Source organism: Sinocyclocheilus anshuiensis, unplaced genomic scaffold, assembly GCF_001515605.1.
Source record: "Sinocyclocheilus anshuiensis isolate Anshui unplaced genomic scaffold, SAMN03320099.WGS_v1.1 scaffold21, whole genome shotgun sequence".
NCBI lineage: Eukaryota > Metazoa > Chordata > Actinopteri > Cypriniformes > Cyprinidae > Sinocyclocheilus > Sinocyclocheilus anshuiensis.
Window position 1 is genome coordinate 650,120 of NW_015536472.1, and position 18,128 is coordinate 668,247.

General features: G+C 35.4%; 2 protein-coding genes across 2 annotated transcripts in view; one reads left to right on the plus strand and one right to left on the minus strand.

Moving 5' to 3' along the window:
* The window catches only part of LOC107703189 (uncharacterized), a 13,561-nt gene extending 10,444 nt beyond the window's left edge, over window positions 1-3,117 (minus strand). Inside the window, exons 1-3 of the mRNA XM_016505775.1 lie at window positions 2,588-3,117; window positions 1,146-1,188; window positions 922-990 (exon numbers count right to left, since the gene is read on the minus strand). Coding sequence (XP_016361261.1) covers window positions 922-990; window positions 1,146-1,188; window positions 2,588-3,113 — 638 coding nt within the window. The 5' untranslated portion in view covers window positions 3,114-3,117. The remainder of the gene's footprint in view (window positions 1-921; window positions 991-1,145; window positions 1,189-2,587) is intronic.
* A 7,897-nt stretch (window positions 3,118-11,014) lies between these two features.
* LOC107702518 (CLIP-associating protein 1-like) overlaps window positions 11,015-18,128 on the plus strand; it is a 71,333-nt gene continuing 64,219 nt past the window's right edge. The window contains exons 1-2 of the mRNA XM_016504896.1: window positions 11,015-11,138; window positions 13,534-13,954. Coding sequence (XP_016360382.1) covers window positions 13,760-13,954 — 195 coding nt within the window. The 5' untranslated portion in view covers window positions 11,015-11,138; window positions 13,534-13,759. The remainder of the gene's footprint in view (window positions 11,139-13,533; window positions 13,955-18,128) is intronic.

Below are 18,128 nucleotides of genomic sequence, written 5' to 3' on the forward strand. Positions count from 1 at the left end.
ATAAACTGCCAATGAAAAATTCTTCTGAACATTCATTAATCTTAGGTATTCCAATATTTAATAACACGTTGTTAAAATCGAAAGTTGCAACTGTGTTATTTAATGAGCTAACATGAACTAAGACTTAAAGACTAAGACTTCTTTTTTAAACAAAGATTAATAACTTCTGCAGCAAATGTAGCTATTGCTCATTGTGAATGTTAATGCATTAACTAAGGTTAACTAATGAGGTCTTATTGTAAAGTGATACCTATTGGTCTTTATAGTTCTTTTGCACTTTAATCTGTGTAAAACTTTTAACTTTATACATTTTTCTGTATTGCTTTATTGCATTTAAATGTTCAGTTATTTTTGTTATAAGAAAAAAGTTATTAAACCTGTTATACTGTATTATGACAGCACTTTTTTTTTTAAAACTAAATTTCAATACCGTGATAATACCGTATACCGTGAAAAAAGCATTAGCAATTAATCGCAACATGAATCGCAAATTTGATACCGGCATATCCCTAGTAGCAAGAATATGACGTGACAAAACGTTTTATATGTATTCTATTAATCAACGTTAATAATCACTTATAATATCAAGAGCAAAAATCGACAATAATGATTTTTGTCATAACATTGCAGCCCTACCCTGTACTGAGTCCCTGTTTTTTAAATGTAGGCAATCATTTATGTACAATTTTAACAGTTATTGGTGATTTAAGTCATTGGTTAAATGTAAGTATTTGACATTAAAGACAACACAGATACAATTAATAAGGTCATTATAAAAACTGTCCTTATGAATGTAAAAAATGTCCAGGAAATCAATACCAGAGGGCAAATATTGCACCTTAATGCAAAATTAATTTCTGACCCTGCTATCCACGTTACTGTATGTGTGTGTCGTGTTGACGTGCGGACAGGAAGTAGTACTCACTCTGTTCCTGTGGCAGGTGTGTGACACACTGACTGGCCTGTCTGGAGTTCACAGATGCATTTCCACTGAAGACACACACGTACAAAGCAGATCATAGACTGTTAACATTTGCAAGCCTTCTTTTTTTTTTCAGCATTCATTCTGATTTGAAAGCAAAAGGTCTTTTGTTTCTGGACCATGAGTGAGTGTCAGTGTTGTAGTATGACGTTACAGGACTCACTTTTCAGAGAAGCGTGTGTCCATATGTCTGTACTGCATCAGGCCTGTGAAATTAAACAAAAATGCAGATTCAGAATATAAAATAAGCATATATAGGCTGGCAGTGATTCTGAATCGTGTAGATTCTCTCTCACCTGCAGGGTTTTCTGACTCTTCTGTGAATCAACATGAGATCCAGGATGTTTTTGTACATTAATGCTTGTGTTGAATTCAGAATTACTGTGTTTAGATGCCTTGCATCAGATTTGGTAGTGTCACGTGACTAAACGAAACATGAGGATTTCTCACGCGCAAATGCAAATGAGATTTATTTTGTGCTGTTTTTGTCCCTTTTTTGTGCACTTTGGACAGCTTGCACTTTCGGATTAAAAGGAAATGGTTTTGAAACAACATAGAGGTGAGTGAATGATGGGTGGAACATATTTATTGATTTCTATTTTACAGCCTGATGTTATTGAAGCATGTTTTTTAAGTCTTTTTATTCAATAGTTTTTTTTGTTTTTTTTAGAAAACCATCCAGAAATCAAAATGTTAATCTGAATAACCTATAAACTTTATTTTTAAGAATTAAATTATAATTTTCCTTCTACCTGAAGTACACTAGTGTTCAAAGGTTTGGGTCGGTAATATTTTTTATGCTTTTGAAAGAAGTCTCTTCTACTCACCAAGGCTGCATTTATTTGATCATAAAATACAGTAAAAATTGTGAAATATTATTACAATTTAAAATAAGTGTTTTCTATGTGAATATCTGTTCAACTGTAATTTATTCCTGTGATCAAAGCTGTATTTTCAGCATCATTACTCCAGTCTTCAGTGTCACATGATCTTCAGAAATCATTCTAATATGCTGATTTGCTGCTCAAGAAACATTTCTGATTATTATCAATGTTGAAAACAGTTGTGCTGCCCAATATTTTTGTGGAAACCGTGATACATTTAATTTTTCAGGACTCTTTGATGAACAGAAAGTTCAAAAGGACTTCTGAAATCTTTTTAACATTATAAATGTCTTTACTGACACTTTTGATCAATCTAATGCATACTTGCTGAATAAAAGTATTAACTTTAATCAAATATAATATAAAAGTTTGTTCAAAGTTATCTGGTCTTAAATAACGTTAGCACAAAAACACTATTTATACATGGTTCATGGAACATTTTATTTCTGAAACATTTTTTAAAATGTTGTTACTTGTTTCAGAATGTTCAGAGAACATTCAAAAGTAACGTTCCCATAAAGTTTGGAATGGAATGTTCCCTTAACACTCATATAACACAAAAAACTGGATGTCTAGAATGTTCAGAGAACATCCAGAAATAACGTTTTCAGAACGTAATGGTAATGTTAGAAAAACGTTCTTGGAACATATTTTTGTAAGCTGGGAATTTCCTTAAAAAAACGAAAAACATCCCAATCCTAAACTTTTGAATGTAACGCACCTGAGGGTCTGTAGGGCGGCTGATGTCCCGGTCTGGAGCTGCAGTGATGGACAGGAATCATGTGACGCGGCGGGGGGCACGGCGGCCGCAGGTAAGTGTCGGGGTACGAGGTCGAGGGATAGCGGTACATGTTCCCTGATGGAGGAAACGAACGCAGAGATCTGGGATACTCCAGACTCTCCAGACTCGGACTACAGATGCCCAGAAGAGAGTGAGGCCTGCTGGGAAAAAACGAGCCGTCCTCTGAAAGCGTGTGGTAGACGGCAGACGGGAGGCAGGAGGGCAGGCTGTGTGGGGAATCTGCCCTGACGGGACCGTCCCAGCTGGAAAAGTGTGTCTGATGGGCATATAATGCACACAGAGGGGGCTGAGTGTAGCTCACTGCGTTATGCTGGAGAATGATCTGGGTAGGTTGTTGGATGGTTGTGGAACAGTTGTGACGGTCCGACTCAAACTCTTCACTCCTGGTTTCGTCATTCTCCTCGGGACAGTTTAGAGACATGTACGGATCGCTGCCGTGGGCCATGTGGGTTGGATATCTGAACATAAGAAGAAAATCAGCACATTAATTTCTTCAGATTTGTACGGAGCCCCTACAGGGACAATGATGTCAATACTGGATCTTCTGTCTAATTGGATCACTACATTTAATTTTTCAGGACTCTTTGATGAACAGAAAGTTCAAAAGGACTTCTGAAATCTTTTTAACATTATAAATGTCTTTACTGACACTTTTGATCAATCTAATGCATACTTGCTGAATAAAAGTATTAACTTTAATCAAATATAATATAAAAGTTTGTTCAAAGTTATCTGGTCTTAAATAACGTTAGCACAAAAACACTATTTATACATGGTTCATGGAACATTTTATTTCTGAAACATTTTTTAAAATGTTGTTACTTGTTTCAGAATGTTCAGAGAACATTCAAAAGTAACGTTCCCATAAAGTTTGGAATGGAATGTTCCCTTAACACTCATATAACACAAAAAACTGGATGTCTAGAATGTTCAGAGAACATCCAGAAATAACGTTTTCAGAACGTAATGGTAATGTTAGAAAAACGTTCTTGGAACATATTTTTGTAAGCTGGGAATTTCCTTAAAAAAACGAAAAAACATCCCAATCCTAAACTTTTGAATGTAACGCACCTGAGGGTCTGTAGGGCGGCTGATGTCCCGGTCTGGAGCTGCAGTGATGGACAGGAATCATGTGACGCGGCGGGGGGCACGGCGGCCGCAGGTAAGTGTCGGGGTACGAGGTCGAGGGATAGCGGTACATGTTCCCTGATGGAGGAAACGAACGCAGAGATCTGGGATACTCCAGACTCTCCAGACTCGGACTACAGATGCCCAGAAGAGAGTGAGGCCTGCTGGGAAAAAACGAGCCGTCCTCTGAAAGCGTGTGGTAGACGGCAGACGGGAGGCAGGAGGGCAGGCTGTGTGGGGAATCTGCCCTGACGGGACCGTCCCAGCTGGAAAAGTGTGTCTGATGGGCATATAATGCACACAGAGGGGGCTGAGTGTAGCTCACTGCGTTATGCTGGAGAATGATCTGGGTAGGTTGTTGGATGGTTGTGGAACAGTTGTGACGGTCCGACTCAAACTCTTCACTCCTGGTTTCGTCATTCTCCTCGGGACAGTTTAGAGACATGTACGGATCGCTGCCGTGGGCCATGTGGGTTGGATATCTGAACATAAGAAGAAAATCAGCACATTAATTTCTTCAGATTTGTACGGAGCCCCTACAGGGACAATGATGTCAATACTGGATCTTCTGTCTAATTGGATCACCTGGAAATCATCAAAACTATATTTCAGTAATTTTGAACATTTCACGGGGGAACGCAATCCCAGCTAACGGGGAGTGTTCTGAACAAGTTATGAACAAACGTTCTTCCAGTATCATTAATAAAATGTCCATTCAAAGTGATCTGGTCTTTAATAACGTTCTCAAAACATTATTCACCAGCCATCATTAATGGAACGTTTTTCTAAAACGTTTTTAAATGTTGCTACTTGTTTCAGAATATTCAGAGAAACTGATGTTTGCAAAACGATCACATGAAATGTTCCCCTAACGTTCATGTAGCCAAGAAAAATCTTTTTGAAGTTCTTCTTACAGCATACTTTATTCGCTGGAACAGTTTCGCAAGAGAACACACGCAATACTTTTATGAGAGAACGCAAATATTTAGAGTTCGCCTGCAAAACTTTTACGCTCTTCCAAGAAACTAAGCGTTCGCTTGAAAAACTTGTGATAGAAATAATGAGGTGGGAGGGGAAAAATAATGCTTTTGTGAGCGAATGCAAACTTTCTTGGGTCTTTGCAAGAGAACGCAAATGTTTTACAAGCGAACACAAAGATTTTCTTGGTAACTCAATAGTTTTGCGAGTGAATTCAGTGTTTCTCGTGATGATACAACTTCTGTCATTTATTCAACCGTTGTTGCTTTTTTCTGTGGACTACAACAAAGCATGCTCCACTTTCACTCGCAACAACAGTTCGGTGAGCACAGAAACACACCATATCACAGCAGTTCATACAACTCGTGCATTATATTCAAAGACATGTGGGGCCGGTTGCATAAACTCCTTAGTCTAGTCTTAAAAAGTTAGCCATGTAATTTTTTTTTTTTTTTCAAAATTGGTCATAACTTTTTTTTTAAATCAGTTACAAAAAGGTAGACTGGTCTAATTGGAATTGAAAAGTAAGACTGGTTAGCCCTTGGCTAACTGCTAGTTGGTCAAACCAGTTCTTAAGACTAGAGTGGCTATGTTTAGGGCCCCTGAAGTCAAATGATAGTTTTGGGTGGAGAACAGACTGAAAGGTTTTGTCATATTTGCAACATGACTCTCACGGTCAATGCTTTTGTTGTAAATAACCTAAAAGTGATGAAAATAACATTTCCTTTCCTATTAACTCCTTCAGTCAATAGACTACATCTGCCATGTTTGTAGGCTATAACAGAGCATGTCTACACAGTTGTCGTAACTTATAGTGCTGCACATACAGCGCAATTATTTTAATGTTCAGTCTGAGAGCATGTTTGCACATGCTGTGTTTTCATCTTCACCGAATGACAGAAACCAAGAAGACTTCTGAAAGCTGACAGTGACCAGATGACGGCGTAAGAAAGAGGTCAGCGCTGTTTTCTACTGGGGAAAATTAGGCCTTAGTGTAACATCCACCCATGCAGCGTCCCTAAATAGGACACACTGCATTATGACTCTTTATCTCAGCGTGCCAAAATTCTGCAGCCTGTGCAAATCTGCAGACCACAACTGAGACATTATGCCATGCAAGCAGATACATAAAACACTTTAGCTTTATGCAATATAGATACAGATATTCTGTTTGAGCATTTGAGACTCAATGCAAATATAAGCCAATAAGTCAAGTGAAAAAGAAGAAGCAGTTAAACATTTAGCATTTGATAAAGACGAAAGATACGCTTTATCACTGATTCAAACGTTTCCTGACACACTTGAGAAAGAAACCAAGCATATACTTGTATATAGGGGTGAATTCAGGTATTAAATATATATTTGCAATGACAAAATATTTTGGTATTTTTTATATTTAAAAGTAAATAAAAAAAGAGTACATTCAGGTGAATTGGGAATAATTCAAAAAATAATTTTTACATTTAAAAGTATGATAAATACTAATACAATAGGCTATAATACAATACTTTATATACATATACACACACACACACACACACACACTCACACTCACATAGTGCTGCACATACAGCGCAATTATTTTAATGTTCAGTCTGAGAGCATGTTTGCACATGCTGTGTTTTCATCTTCACCGAATGACAGAAACCAAGAAGACTTCTGAAAGCTGACAGTGACCAGATGACGGCGTAAGAAAGAGGTCAGCGCTGTTTTCTACTGGGGAAAATTAGGCCTTAGTGTAACATCCACCCATGCAGCGTCCCTAAATAGGACACACTGCATTATGACTCTTTATCTCAGCGTGCCAAAATTCTGCAGCCTGTGCAAATCTGCAGACCACAACTGAGACATTATGCCATGCAAGCAGATACATAAAACACTTTAGCTTTATGCAATATAGATACAGATATTCTGTTTGAGCATTTGAGACTCAATGCAAATATAAGCCAATAAGTCAAGTGAAAAAGAAGAAGCAGTTAAACATTTAGCATTTGATAAAGACGAAAGATACGCTTTATCACTGATTCAAACGTTTCCTGACACACTTGAGAAAGAAACCAAGCATATACTTGTATATAGGGGTGAATTCAGGTATTAAATATATATTTGCAATGACAAAATATTTTGGTATTTTTTATATTTAAAAGTAAATAAAAAAAGAGTACATTCAGGTGAATTGGGAATAATTCAAAAAATAATTTTTACATTTAAAAGTATGATAAATACTAATACAATAGGCTATAATACAATACTTTATATACATATACACACACACACACACACACATTTAAACCTGTTTACCTATTTGAACTAATTTAAAAAATATATATATTTTTAACCTATTTCCAGCTGACTGAAGACAAAAACTCACCTGAGCTCGAGGAGTCACAGTCACTTCAGGAAGTCAAAACGGTTGTGTTTCATTTGACATCTCGATTCTTGTTTTCTCACAGCGATTTAGACAGAGTTTAGTTTTAGACTATTTCAATAATAGCTTAATACGTGTCCGTTCGGTGTCCAGCGTCATGTTGTCAAGTGCGTTTCGGTTCGTGTGTCGGAGGAACATGATTATATATGATGGGCGCAGTAAAACCACAAGAACACAGGTTCAGGGCTGCCAAACATGATGCATATAAAGCTTAAAGACGTAAAAGAAAGCTTAAAACTTAATTAAAAAACATAATATGTCAGATAACAAAAATGTTTTGCTAACGTTCCCATTAAGTTCTGAAAATACGTTCTAAACGTCCAGTTTTTTTTTGTTTTTTTTTTTGTTTTGTTTTTTGTTTGTTGTGAACAATCATTTGAGTACAATCATGTAGCATATTTCAAGTTACATACAATACTCAATGCAAGCATGGAGTATCTTGTACAATTATGTCCAATTACCTGGTATGTTTTAACTATAAATCATACTCAACCTTCATTAAATTGTTTCAAAGTATAACCTGTTTTCCTTTTTACAAAGAAAAGTAACATAAAAAAAACTATATACATCCAGGGAGAGAAACATGTGTCCTAATTCAATTCCATCCATAATGACCTCAAATGACCTTCATTATGTATATAGATATTAAGCAGAATACATGCATATTCGCAAACATGTACATATACACACAAGCATATATTATTAAACGTCCAGTTTTGAATGATTTTAAAACAGGTTTTTTTGGTTATACGAACGTTTGCATCGTTTTGCAAATATTATGGGCACGTTACTTTTGAATGTTCCCTGAACGTTCTGAAACAAGTAACCTAGTAACATTTAAAAAACATTAGACGAAGGTCCAACTAAATGTAGCTACATCTGCAAGACGTATATTCAGTCTGCGTATTTTAGAGTGTTTGCTCATCTGCAATACGTCTATAGGACGTTCAGATGTCAAATAGACGTCTATGAGATGTCTTTAAGATGTTTATGATTTAGAATGAATGTAAAACCGACATCTTCGAGACGTTTGTACACAGCAGATGCTTCCCAGATGAAGAGATCTTTAACAGATCTGGGTAAAGACCAGAGAAATTTGGACGAATTTTTGTAATGTTACTGGAAGAACATTTATTCATTCATTTGAACCTTGCCAGAACGTAAGCGGTTTTATTCTTTTTAATCGACTTTTAAATATTAACGTTTTAATTTCAGATTGCACACGTCTGCAAGATGTCTGTTGAAGATCGCTTCATCTGGAAAGCATCTGCTGCGTAAAAGCATCTGACAGACGTCTCTAAGATGTCAGTTTTACATTCATTCTAAATCATAAACATCTTAAAGACATCTTATAAACGTCCATTTGACATCTGACATATTGCAGATGAGCAAAAACACTGTAAAAAATATGTCTTCCAGATGTAAATGCAGACGTCAAATAGACGTCTCCGTGATGTACGTGTGCTATCAGTTTTTTTTTCTTTTTAATCAACTTAGGCTGTATTTCACAATTTATATAGGCTAAACTTCAAGAGCAGGAGTCGTCCGTGTGATAATAATGAGTCGAACAGACAGCAGAGGGCGCTCTATCTGCTCTATACTTATTGAGTTGAATTGAATTGAACAGACAGCAGAGGGCGCTCTATCTGCTCTATACTTATTGAGTTGAATTGAACAGACAGCAGAGGGCGCGCTATCTGCTCTATACTTATTGAGTTTAATTGAACAGACAGCAGAGGGCGCTCTATCTGCTCTATACTTATTGAGTTGAATTGAACAGACAGCAGAGGGCGCGCTATCTGCTCTATACTTATTGAGTTTAATTGAACAGACAGCAGAGGGCGCTCTATCTGCTCTATACTTATTGAGTTGAATTGAACAGACTCCATCTGGCGCATGCGCAGCGTCACCTTCATGTTTCAAGCCGCACAATTGGGCGGAGATCTCTGCTGTTTCCTTCCAAAAATCAACTGATGATCAACCCACGGGAAACGGTTCCAATGTAGCGGATTTAGAGCGACATGCCAGGTACGTCCGTTCTCAAACGAGCATTTCCTCGAGCTTATCACTAATTGCGTTCTGACTCAGCTTGTTGTGGCTGGGCTTAGTTAGTGCATGCAGTAAAATTCAACGGGATACATTCTTACAGTCATGCATGCAAAGCAAACATTACATTAAAAGCAGCTGCATCATTTACAGTGTCCATATCGATCATTATTCATTGTGTTGCATGGATTTATTCATTGTATTGTCTTAATTTTTGCATTTTTGCAAACTGATGTGAAACGAAAGTTAGATGTAGTCAGTCTAGATTGAGATGATAGATTATAGTTTACTAGTTGATATAACTGTGTGCAATGCACATGCAACTAGAAAGAGATGAGAAAGTATACTTTAAAAGAGTTAAATGCTGTACTAATTGAAGTACCATGGTATAGTGATGCTTATACCATGGTACTGAATTGCTAAAGTTACATACAATACTCAATGCAAGCATGGAGTATCTTGTACAATTATGTCCAATTACCTGGTATGTTTTAACTATAAATCATACTCAACCTTCATTAAATTGTTTCAAAGTATAACCTGTTTTCCTTTTTACAAAGAAAAGTAACATAAAAAAAACTATATACATCCAGGGAGAGAAACATGTGTCCTAATTCAATTCCATCCATAATGACCTCAAATGACCTTCATTATGTATATAGATATTAAGCAGAATACATGCATATTCGCAAACATGTACATATACACACAAGCATATATTATTAAACGTCCAGTTTTGAATGATTTTAAAACAGGTTTTTTTGGTTATACGAACGTTTGCATCGTTTTGCAAATATTATGGGCACGTTACTTTTGAATGTTCCCTGAACGTTCTGAAACAAGTAACCTAGTAACATTTAAAAAACATTAGACGAAGGTCCAACTAAATGTAGCTACATCTGCAAGACGTATATTCAGTCTGCGTATTTTAGAGTGTTTGCTCATCTGCAATACGTCTATAGGACGTTCAGATGTCAAATAGACGTCTATGAGATGTCTTTAAGATGTTTATGATTTAGAATGAATGTAAAACCGACATCTTCGAGACGTTTGTACACAGCAGATGCTTCCCAGATGAAGAGATCTTTAACAGATCTGGGTAAAGACCAGAGAAATTTGGACGAATTTTTGTAATGTTACTGGAAGAACATTTATTCATTCATTTGAACCTTGCCAGAACGTAAGCGGTTTTATTCTTTTTAATCGACTTTTAAATATTAACGTTTTAATTTCAGATTGCACACGTCTGCAAGATGTCTGTTGAAGATCGCTTCATCTGGAAAGCATCTGCTGCGTAAAAGCATCTGACAGACGTCTCTAAGATGTCAGTTTTACATTCATTCTAAATCATAAACATCTTAAAGACATCTTATAAACGTCCATTTGACATCTGACATATTGCAGATGAGCAAAAACACTGTAAAAAATATGTCTTCCAGATGTAAATGCAGACGTCAAATAGACGTCTCCGTGATGTACGTGTGCTATCAGTTTTTTTTTCTTTTTAATCAACTTAGGCTGTATTTCACAATTTATATAGGCTAAACTTCAAGAGCAGGAGTCGTCCGTGTGATAATAATGAGTCGAACAGACAGCAGAGGGCGCTCTATCTGCTCTAAAATTATTGAGTTGAATTGAACAGACAGCAGAGGGCGCTCTATCTGCTCTATACTTATTGAGTTTAATTGAACAGACAGCAGAGGGCGCTCTATCTGCTCTATACTTATTGAGTTGAATTGAACAGACTCCATCTGGCGCATGCGCAGCGTCACCTTCATGTTTCAAGCCGCACAATTGGGCGGAGATCTCTGCTGTTTCCTTCCAAAAATCAACTGATGATCAACCCACGGGAAACGGTTCCAATGTAGCGGATTTAGAGCGACATGCCAGGTACGTCCGTTCTCAAACGAGCATTTCCTCGAGCTTATCACTAATTGCGTTCTGACTCAGCTTGTTGTGGCTGGGCTTAGTTAGTGCATGCAGTAAAATTCAACGGGATACATTCTTACAGTCATGCATGCAAAGCAAACATTACATTAAAAGCAGCTGCATCATTTACAGTGTCCATATCGATCATTATTCATTGTGTTGCATGGATTTATTCATTGTATTGTCTTAATTTTTGCATTTTTGCAAACTGATGTGAAACGAAAGTTAGATGTAGTCAGTCTAGATTGAGATGATAGATTATAGTTTACTAGTTGATATAACTGTGTGCAATGCACATGCAACTAGAAAGAGATGAGAAAGTATACTTTAAAAGAGTTAAATGCTGTACTAATTGAAGTACCATGGTATAGTGATGCTTATACCATGGTACTGAATTGCTATAATTATATGTCATGGTAGCCAATATATGCATGCATGGAAAAACCAAGGTACTTTTTTTAATGATGTAGACATAATTTTTAAATAGTAAACAATAGCTAAACATTATTACAACAAAACCTGTACGTCTTTACTGGCAGATTTCCACACTTTTAAAAACATAAACAAGTAAAAAAAGATCAGTAAGACAAAATACAATGTGTACTTATTCTCTGAAACAAATAGCAGTTTGCCTCGCAGGTAAATTTATATTGCTTTAACGATGTTTAGATATCGGTACGCAGGGTGTTATTTTGGCTGTAAATAAATGCATATGATGCTTTTGTATTTTAAAACACGCGAGCTGAGAAATGCGGACGCGAGAGTGTTTGTAAACAGTCCTCGGGCCTCGTGCGGTTTGCGAGCTGTTGCTAATAACAACCAACATTCTCCGCCGTTACCAAGCAACGATATCGCGACGCTAGCTGGTGCCGCTAATGTTTTATCGGGTTTTTAGCATGTAATACTCGTCGGGTTTGTTTAGCGTGTAAGTGTCAAGCAGCCCGTCCTGTTCATAGTGAGACCTGTTAGCCAGACAGCCGGTGGAATTAAACACTGCTAAAGTTAGATTAGCAATCACAGCAGCTGCTTCGTTAATGTTTAAACTGCTAATGTCCTCAAAAATAGGGTACATGTACATCCTCACGCGTGTTACATCATCTTTTGCATGTGTTTAATTTACAACGAAGTGCTATGGTAATACCTGGTTTATTATGGTATACTTTGAAGTACCTTAAAATGTCATAAATACCCTGGTAGCACAAGTACATCACGGAGACGTCTATTTGACATCTGCAAGACTATTTTTTACAGTGTTTGCTCATCTGCAATACGTCTATAGGACGTTTCCTATCAGATGTCAAATAGACGTTTAGAAGATGTCTTTAAGATGTTTATGATTTAGAATGAATGTAAAACTGATGTCTGAAAGACGTCTATCAGATGTTTGTCCCAGATAGCACACGTCTGCAAGAGGTCTGTTAAAGATCTCTTCATCTGGGAAGCATCTGCTGTGTACAAACATCTCCAAGACATCAGTTTTACATTCATTCTAAATCATAAACATCTTAAAAACATCTTCTAAACGTCTATTTGACATCTGATAGGAAACGTCCTATAGACGTGAGCAAACACTCTAAAAAATATGTCTAGCAGACGTCTCCGTGACGTACGTGTGCCGGATATATGAAATAATATCATATTTGATCCCTCAGGCTTTTAAGGCTCCTATAGTCTGATATAGTTAGAATATGGAGGAAAAACAGCTCAATTATTCAGAGATTCAATTGAGGAAAAATATGCAATTTGCTGCAGATGCTGATATTTAGACCTATATGATGAAATTCTGATGCTTGTAAATCAATGCGATCTTTATAACAGCAGATACTTACATAAAACAATATAAATATCAGCCATCACTCTATATCTCCAGTAATCTGTTTTAGTAAAACGAGATTTAAATAATGTAATGCAATCCAGCGCTGATTGAGAGATGAAGAAATAAACGCTGAGGAACAGTGAAAGTAAAGCTTCTGGAAACAAACGCTCCTCAAAAGATCCTGAGGATCAGATTTGAGACTCTAAAACATGATTGATGGAGAATCAAGTAAAGCTGAGCTGCTTCAGTCCAGTAAGAGTTCATCTGGAGATATTACTGCAGTTATTCTGACGCTTACTTGATCAAAATCAGTCAAGATTTGACTCGTGAAGCTCGAGCTGAAGCTGGACGTGTGTACAATTACACTAAAAGAGCCAATCAGACGACAGAAGGTGTGGAGTAAGTTTTGATCATTTAGAGGCCTTAAATTTGCATATATATGTTATAGTGTGAAAGTGATCATTCAGTTTTTGGACAAGACTTATAATACTTGATTTGTGAAAAATGCAACACATATTAATACTTTAATTTGCATTGCAGGATTTAGAGTGATGGACTGGCTGTTTGACAGGATTTCGTGGCAGAAGGATGATCTGTCGATTATAATATCGTTAGATTAACACATGTTGCACTGGAGCCGCATCCATCGCATCCCACATCCATTCAGGATTCTGTCTTTGGATTAACAAGATCTAAAACTCAGTTTTCCGGCCAGTATTTGTGTTTGTATGCGTTGTCCTGAGCTGTGGTCCATCTTTGCAAAGTCATGGAGCCCAACATGGAGTACATAGTGGCGCAGGTCACGCAGAAAGAGGTCGGACGTCAGTTTCAAGTGGGGCCGGAAATCATAGACTACATCCTGGACAGACAGAAGTCACATGACCTGGAGCACGATCAGAGCATGCTGGACAGGATGGTGGACAGTCTGGCAACCACATGGGTCAACGCGAGCAATTTCAAGGTGAGAGAGTTGGTAGAAACATGAATCATTTTAGTTCACCTACAAATGAAAATGTGCTCACCCTCAGTTCATCCGAGATTAGGATGAGTTTGTTTCTTCGTCAGATTTGTAGAAATGTAGCATTGCATCAGTGTCTCAGCAATGGATGCTCTGCAGTGAATGGGTGCCGTCAGTGAGACACTGATGCAATGCTACATTTCTACAAATCTGACGAATCTTGGATGATCTGAGGGTGAGTCATTTTCAAATTTTCATTTGTGGGTGAACTATTCATTTAAATAGAAGCTGAGGAGAGATTGTGTAAATCACTGGCCATTCTTTCTGTTTCTTAAGTAATTTTGTGCATTCCTGATTCAGTTCACTTGATGCATATTCTAAAGATTTTTAGGCCTTTTCTATAAGCGTGTAAGTAGTTCCAGGTTTGTTGCATTGGAGTTGCATATCATCATCAGCACAGATCTTTTAGATATCACACTTTGAAATGCGTAATGTAAATGATTGCTGATTTAGAAGATGATGCAAGCATTTGTTATCATTTCAGGAAGAGTCACTCCTGTTCTCACGGATTCAGTGAGACTCTTGGTCTTTACGAAAGCTCGAGTTTTAATTGGAAACGGATTTGTAATTTCACAGAACTGCATTTTTGGATGACAGGCAGTTTGTATTCAATGAAAAATGTAGGTTATGCTTGTAAACTACAGACACTGACCTGATGGACTAAAGCTGCTTTCTAGATTTTTAGAGAAAGCATTTAAGGAACATGATATGCATTAGGAGCTTTTTGAATTGCCATTGATCTCTTGTTGCTTCTAATGTTCAGTAATTCTTAGTGATTTAGCCAGAAAACAGTGTTTGGTTTGAGAAGTCGCTCAATATCAATCTAATTTTCCTCTCATCATATTTATTAATGTTTTAATATTTTAGTGTAAAATAAAAAAGAGCCAGAATTTTTTTTTAAATAAAAAAAATAATACTATGTCGCTGCAACTGTACAAGAAACATGATAATTAAGGCATGATTTGGGGGAAAATGTAATTGCAATAAAAAAAAACAAATCCAGGTTTACTGTGGTTGTTTATAGGGCTGCACAATTTGGATAAAATTTTCTGCTTACATTTGAGTATGGCAATAATAATAATAATAATAATAATAATATTAATATGTTAGCAATAATAATTATTTTTTAAATTACTAAATAATAAAAATATAAAAATGATTAAATTAAATAAGATTTAATTACTTTTTAATGAGATTTAATCAGTGTTGGGAAGGTTCCTTTGGAAATGTAATAGGTTACAGATTACAAGTTACCCTACTTAAAATGTAATAATTAGTGTAACTTTTTAATTACTTTATTAAAGTAATGTAACTGATTACATTTGATTACTTTTTGATTACTTTTCTAAATTTCTAATGTTTTCAACTGTTAATCATTTTCAAACATGTAAACCAGGCAGGGTTAAACTTACAATATGTGCTCAACACTGATAACTCTCAGACTTTCGAAATCCTTCATCACTTGAATTAAGATTATAATATTTTCATTTTAAAGGAGACATTGGATGCAAAATATCTTCATTTGCATATAAAGGTGTCTTACCTTTTGGTTGTGTGGACACAACCGCCCTACAATGATCAAAATTCACTCCTTTTTTTTTAATCCCCCAAAAACCTAAAGAGTCTCAATTATAAAGCCATTTTGATTTTGGAGTGAATACCAGCGCTCTCTTCCACCTTCAATACCACGACTGAAGTGAGACCCTTGAGCAAGGCACCAAACCCCCAACTTTGTTGGTGTGTGTTTACGGTGTGTGTGTGTTCACTGCTGTGTGTGTGCACTTGGATGGGTTAAATGCAGAACACTAATTCTGAGTATGGGACACCATATTTAGCCATATGTCAATTCAATTCACTTTCACTAAATTTGTTTATGTCTGGCTGCGCAAATCATTTTAATCCAGGCTGCTTTCTGAATGAGGGACAATTCAAGGCAGGTTTTGTTAAAAAGTTAAAACTCAAGGATGGATCAGTACCCATTGTTCATGATCCAGCTGCAGATTTCAGACTTACTTTAAAATCATTCTGAGGTTAAATACATATTTAAAATCATAACAAGAAATAGTTTAATAGCTATGATACTGTTTTTGAAATCAAATCGTTGCATAGCTACGACAGGAAACACTGGAATCTAACAATGCCTTAGAAAAAACAGTTAATCTTAAAAAAAATAAAGCATATACATAAACCCTATCGGATAAGCATGTTATAAACTTCTGAAACATTGGAGTTTCATATTTTAGAGCAGTCATTGCAACTTATGAAAGAAATCAATTAAATCTGTATGTGGGAGTGTGCTTGGAAAAAAATCAGATGTAACCCCCTTTGTAATCCTTAACATTTTCATAAGTAACTGTAATTTAATTACATATTTTTTCTCAGTAACTGTAACTGATTACAATTACTTTTATTTTGTAGTTAAATTACGTAATTCCGTTACATGTAACTAGTTACTCCCCAACACTGGATTTAATTTAATAAGATTTCAAATTAAGATTTAATATGTCACTGTAAAATTGAACATAAAAAGAAAATATTTTGAAAGAAATATATAGTAATAAAACTATTGCAACTGTAAAATTACAATACATGAAACTTGAAAATTAGGGCTGCATGATTTGGGGAAAAATCTAATTGTGATTTAAAAAAAAAAATACAGGTTTGTGTTGCTTGTTTTGATTAAAGATTTTGTGCTTGTATATGAATATGGCTATAATAATAATAATATACAATGTTATTTTTGTTTTTTATTGTTACTAAATAAAAAGAAAATATGAAATATTGTTATTTAATTATTTCAGTGTAAAATAAAAAAAGAAAAGGAAATTTAGGAAAAATAACAAAATAAATATATGGCTATATCATTGCAACTACAAAATTATAATACTAATAATTATGCTTATTTTAAATTTTTTATTTGCAAACGTTGTCCATAGAATTTTTATTTTGAAGGAAACCGCTCTTGTGTTGATCAGTGCTTCTGCATTAGGCTGTCAGCTTCTTCTCTCCACTCAGAGTCAGAGCTCCTGTAAGTGTGTGGGCTGAACACTTCAGTCTGATAGTGTTAAATTAACCTACTGCCTGTGTGTAGAGCAGAGTGTATGTAACCGGAGGGTTATCTCATGGTTTTGTTAGTTGACTAACTGGAGGAGCTGTAGAGAAGCATGCAGTAGAAGGAGGGGTTTCATTAGTTCATTTGAGGAGCCAGCCAATGGCGTGAGTTTGGGGGCGGGGCTATCGGTGTGCCTCTGTTTCTTTGTATCTCTTTGATTTTCAGTTTGACCAATGACAGGAGTGTTTGGAAACTAAACCATCATACATTTTAGTGACACGTTTTGAATCAACTTGTACATCTCAACAATTTTAAAGGGGTCATATGATGTTGCTAAGAACATTATTTTGTGGATTTGGTGTAATGAAATGTGTTTATGTGGTTTAAGGTTAAAAAAAAAAACAATATTTTCCACATACTGTACATTATTGTTTCTCCTCTATGCCCCGAAAAATTGAAATCGCATCATATGACCCCTTTAAAGGCGTAGTTCACCCAAAAATTTACGTTTTTGGCATCATTTACTCACCCTCATGTCATTCCAAACCTGAACGACTTTTTTATTTTATTTTGTGTGTGTGTCTTTTGTTCATGCGGTGGAAGTCAGTGGAAGTCATATATATGTATATATGTATATTATATTGTTCTTACATACTTCTATTTTTATTTTTATTTTACACTGAAATATTTCAATAGTAATCATTCTTTATTTAGTATTTTTTATAATAACAACATCAACAAAAATATTTTAATTACTTAATTTTTTATTTTACAGTGAAATATTACAATAATAATATTCTTTATTTTGTTTTCAGTATCTTTTTACATTTTTAGTTGTAGTAGTAGTAATAATAATAATAATAATTATTATTAAATTATTGTTTTAATAATAATTATTGTTATTATATTTTTAAATGCTTGATTTTTTTATTGTACGGTGAAATAATATAATAGTAATATTCCTTATTTTGTTTTTAGTATGCTTTTATTTTTTTATAATAATAATAATAATAATAATAGTAATTATTATTATTATTATTATTATTATTACTTTAATATTATTAT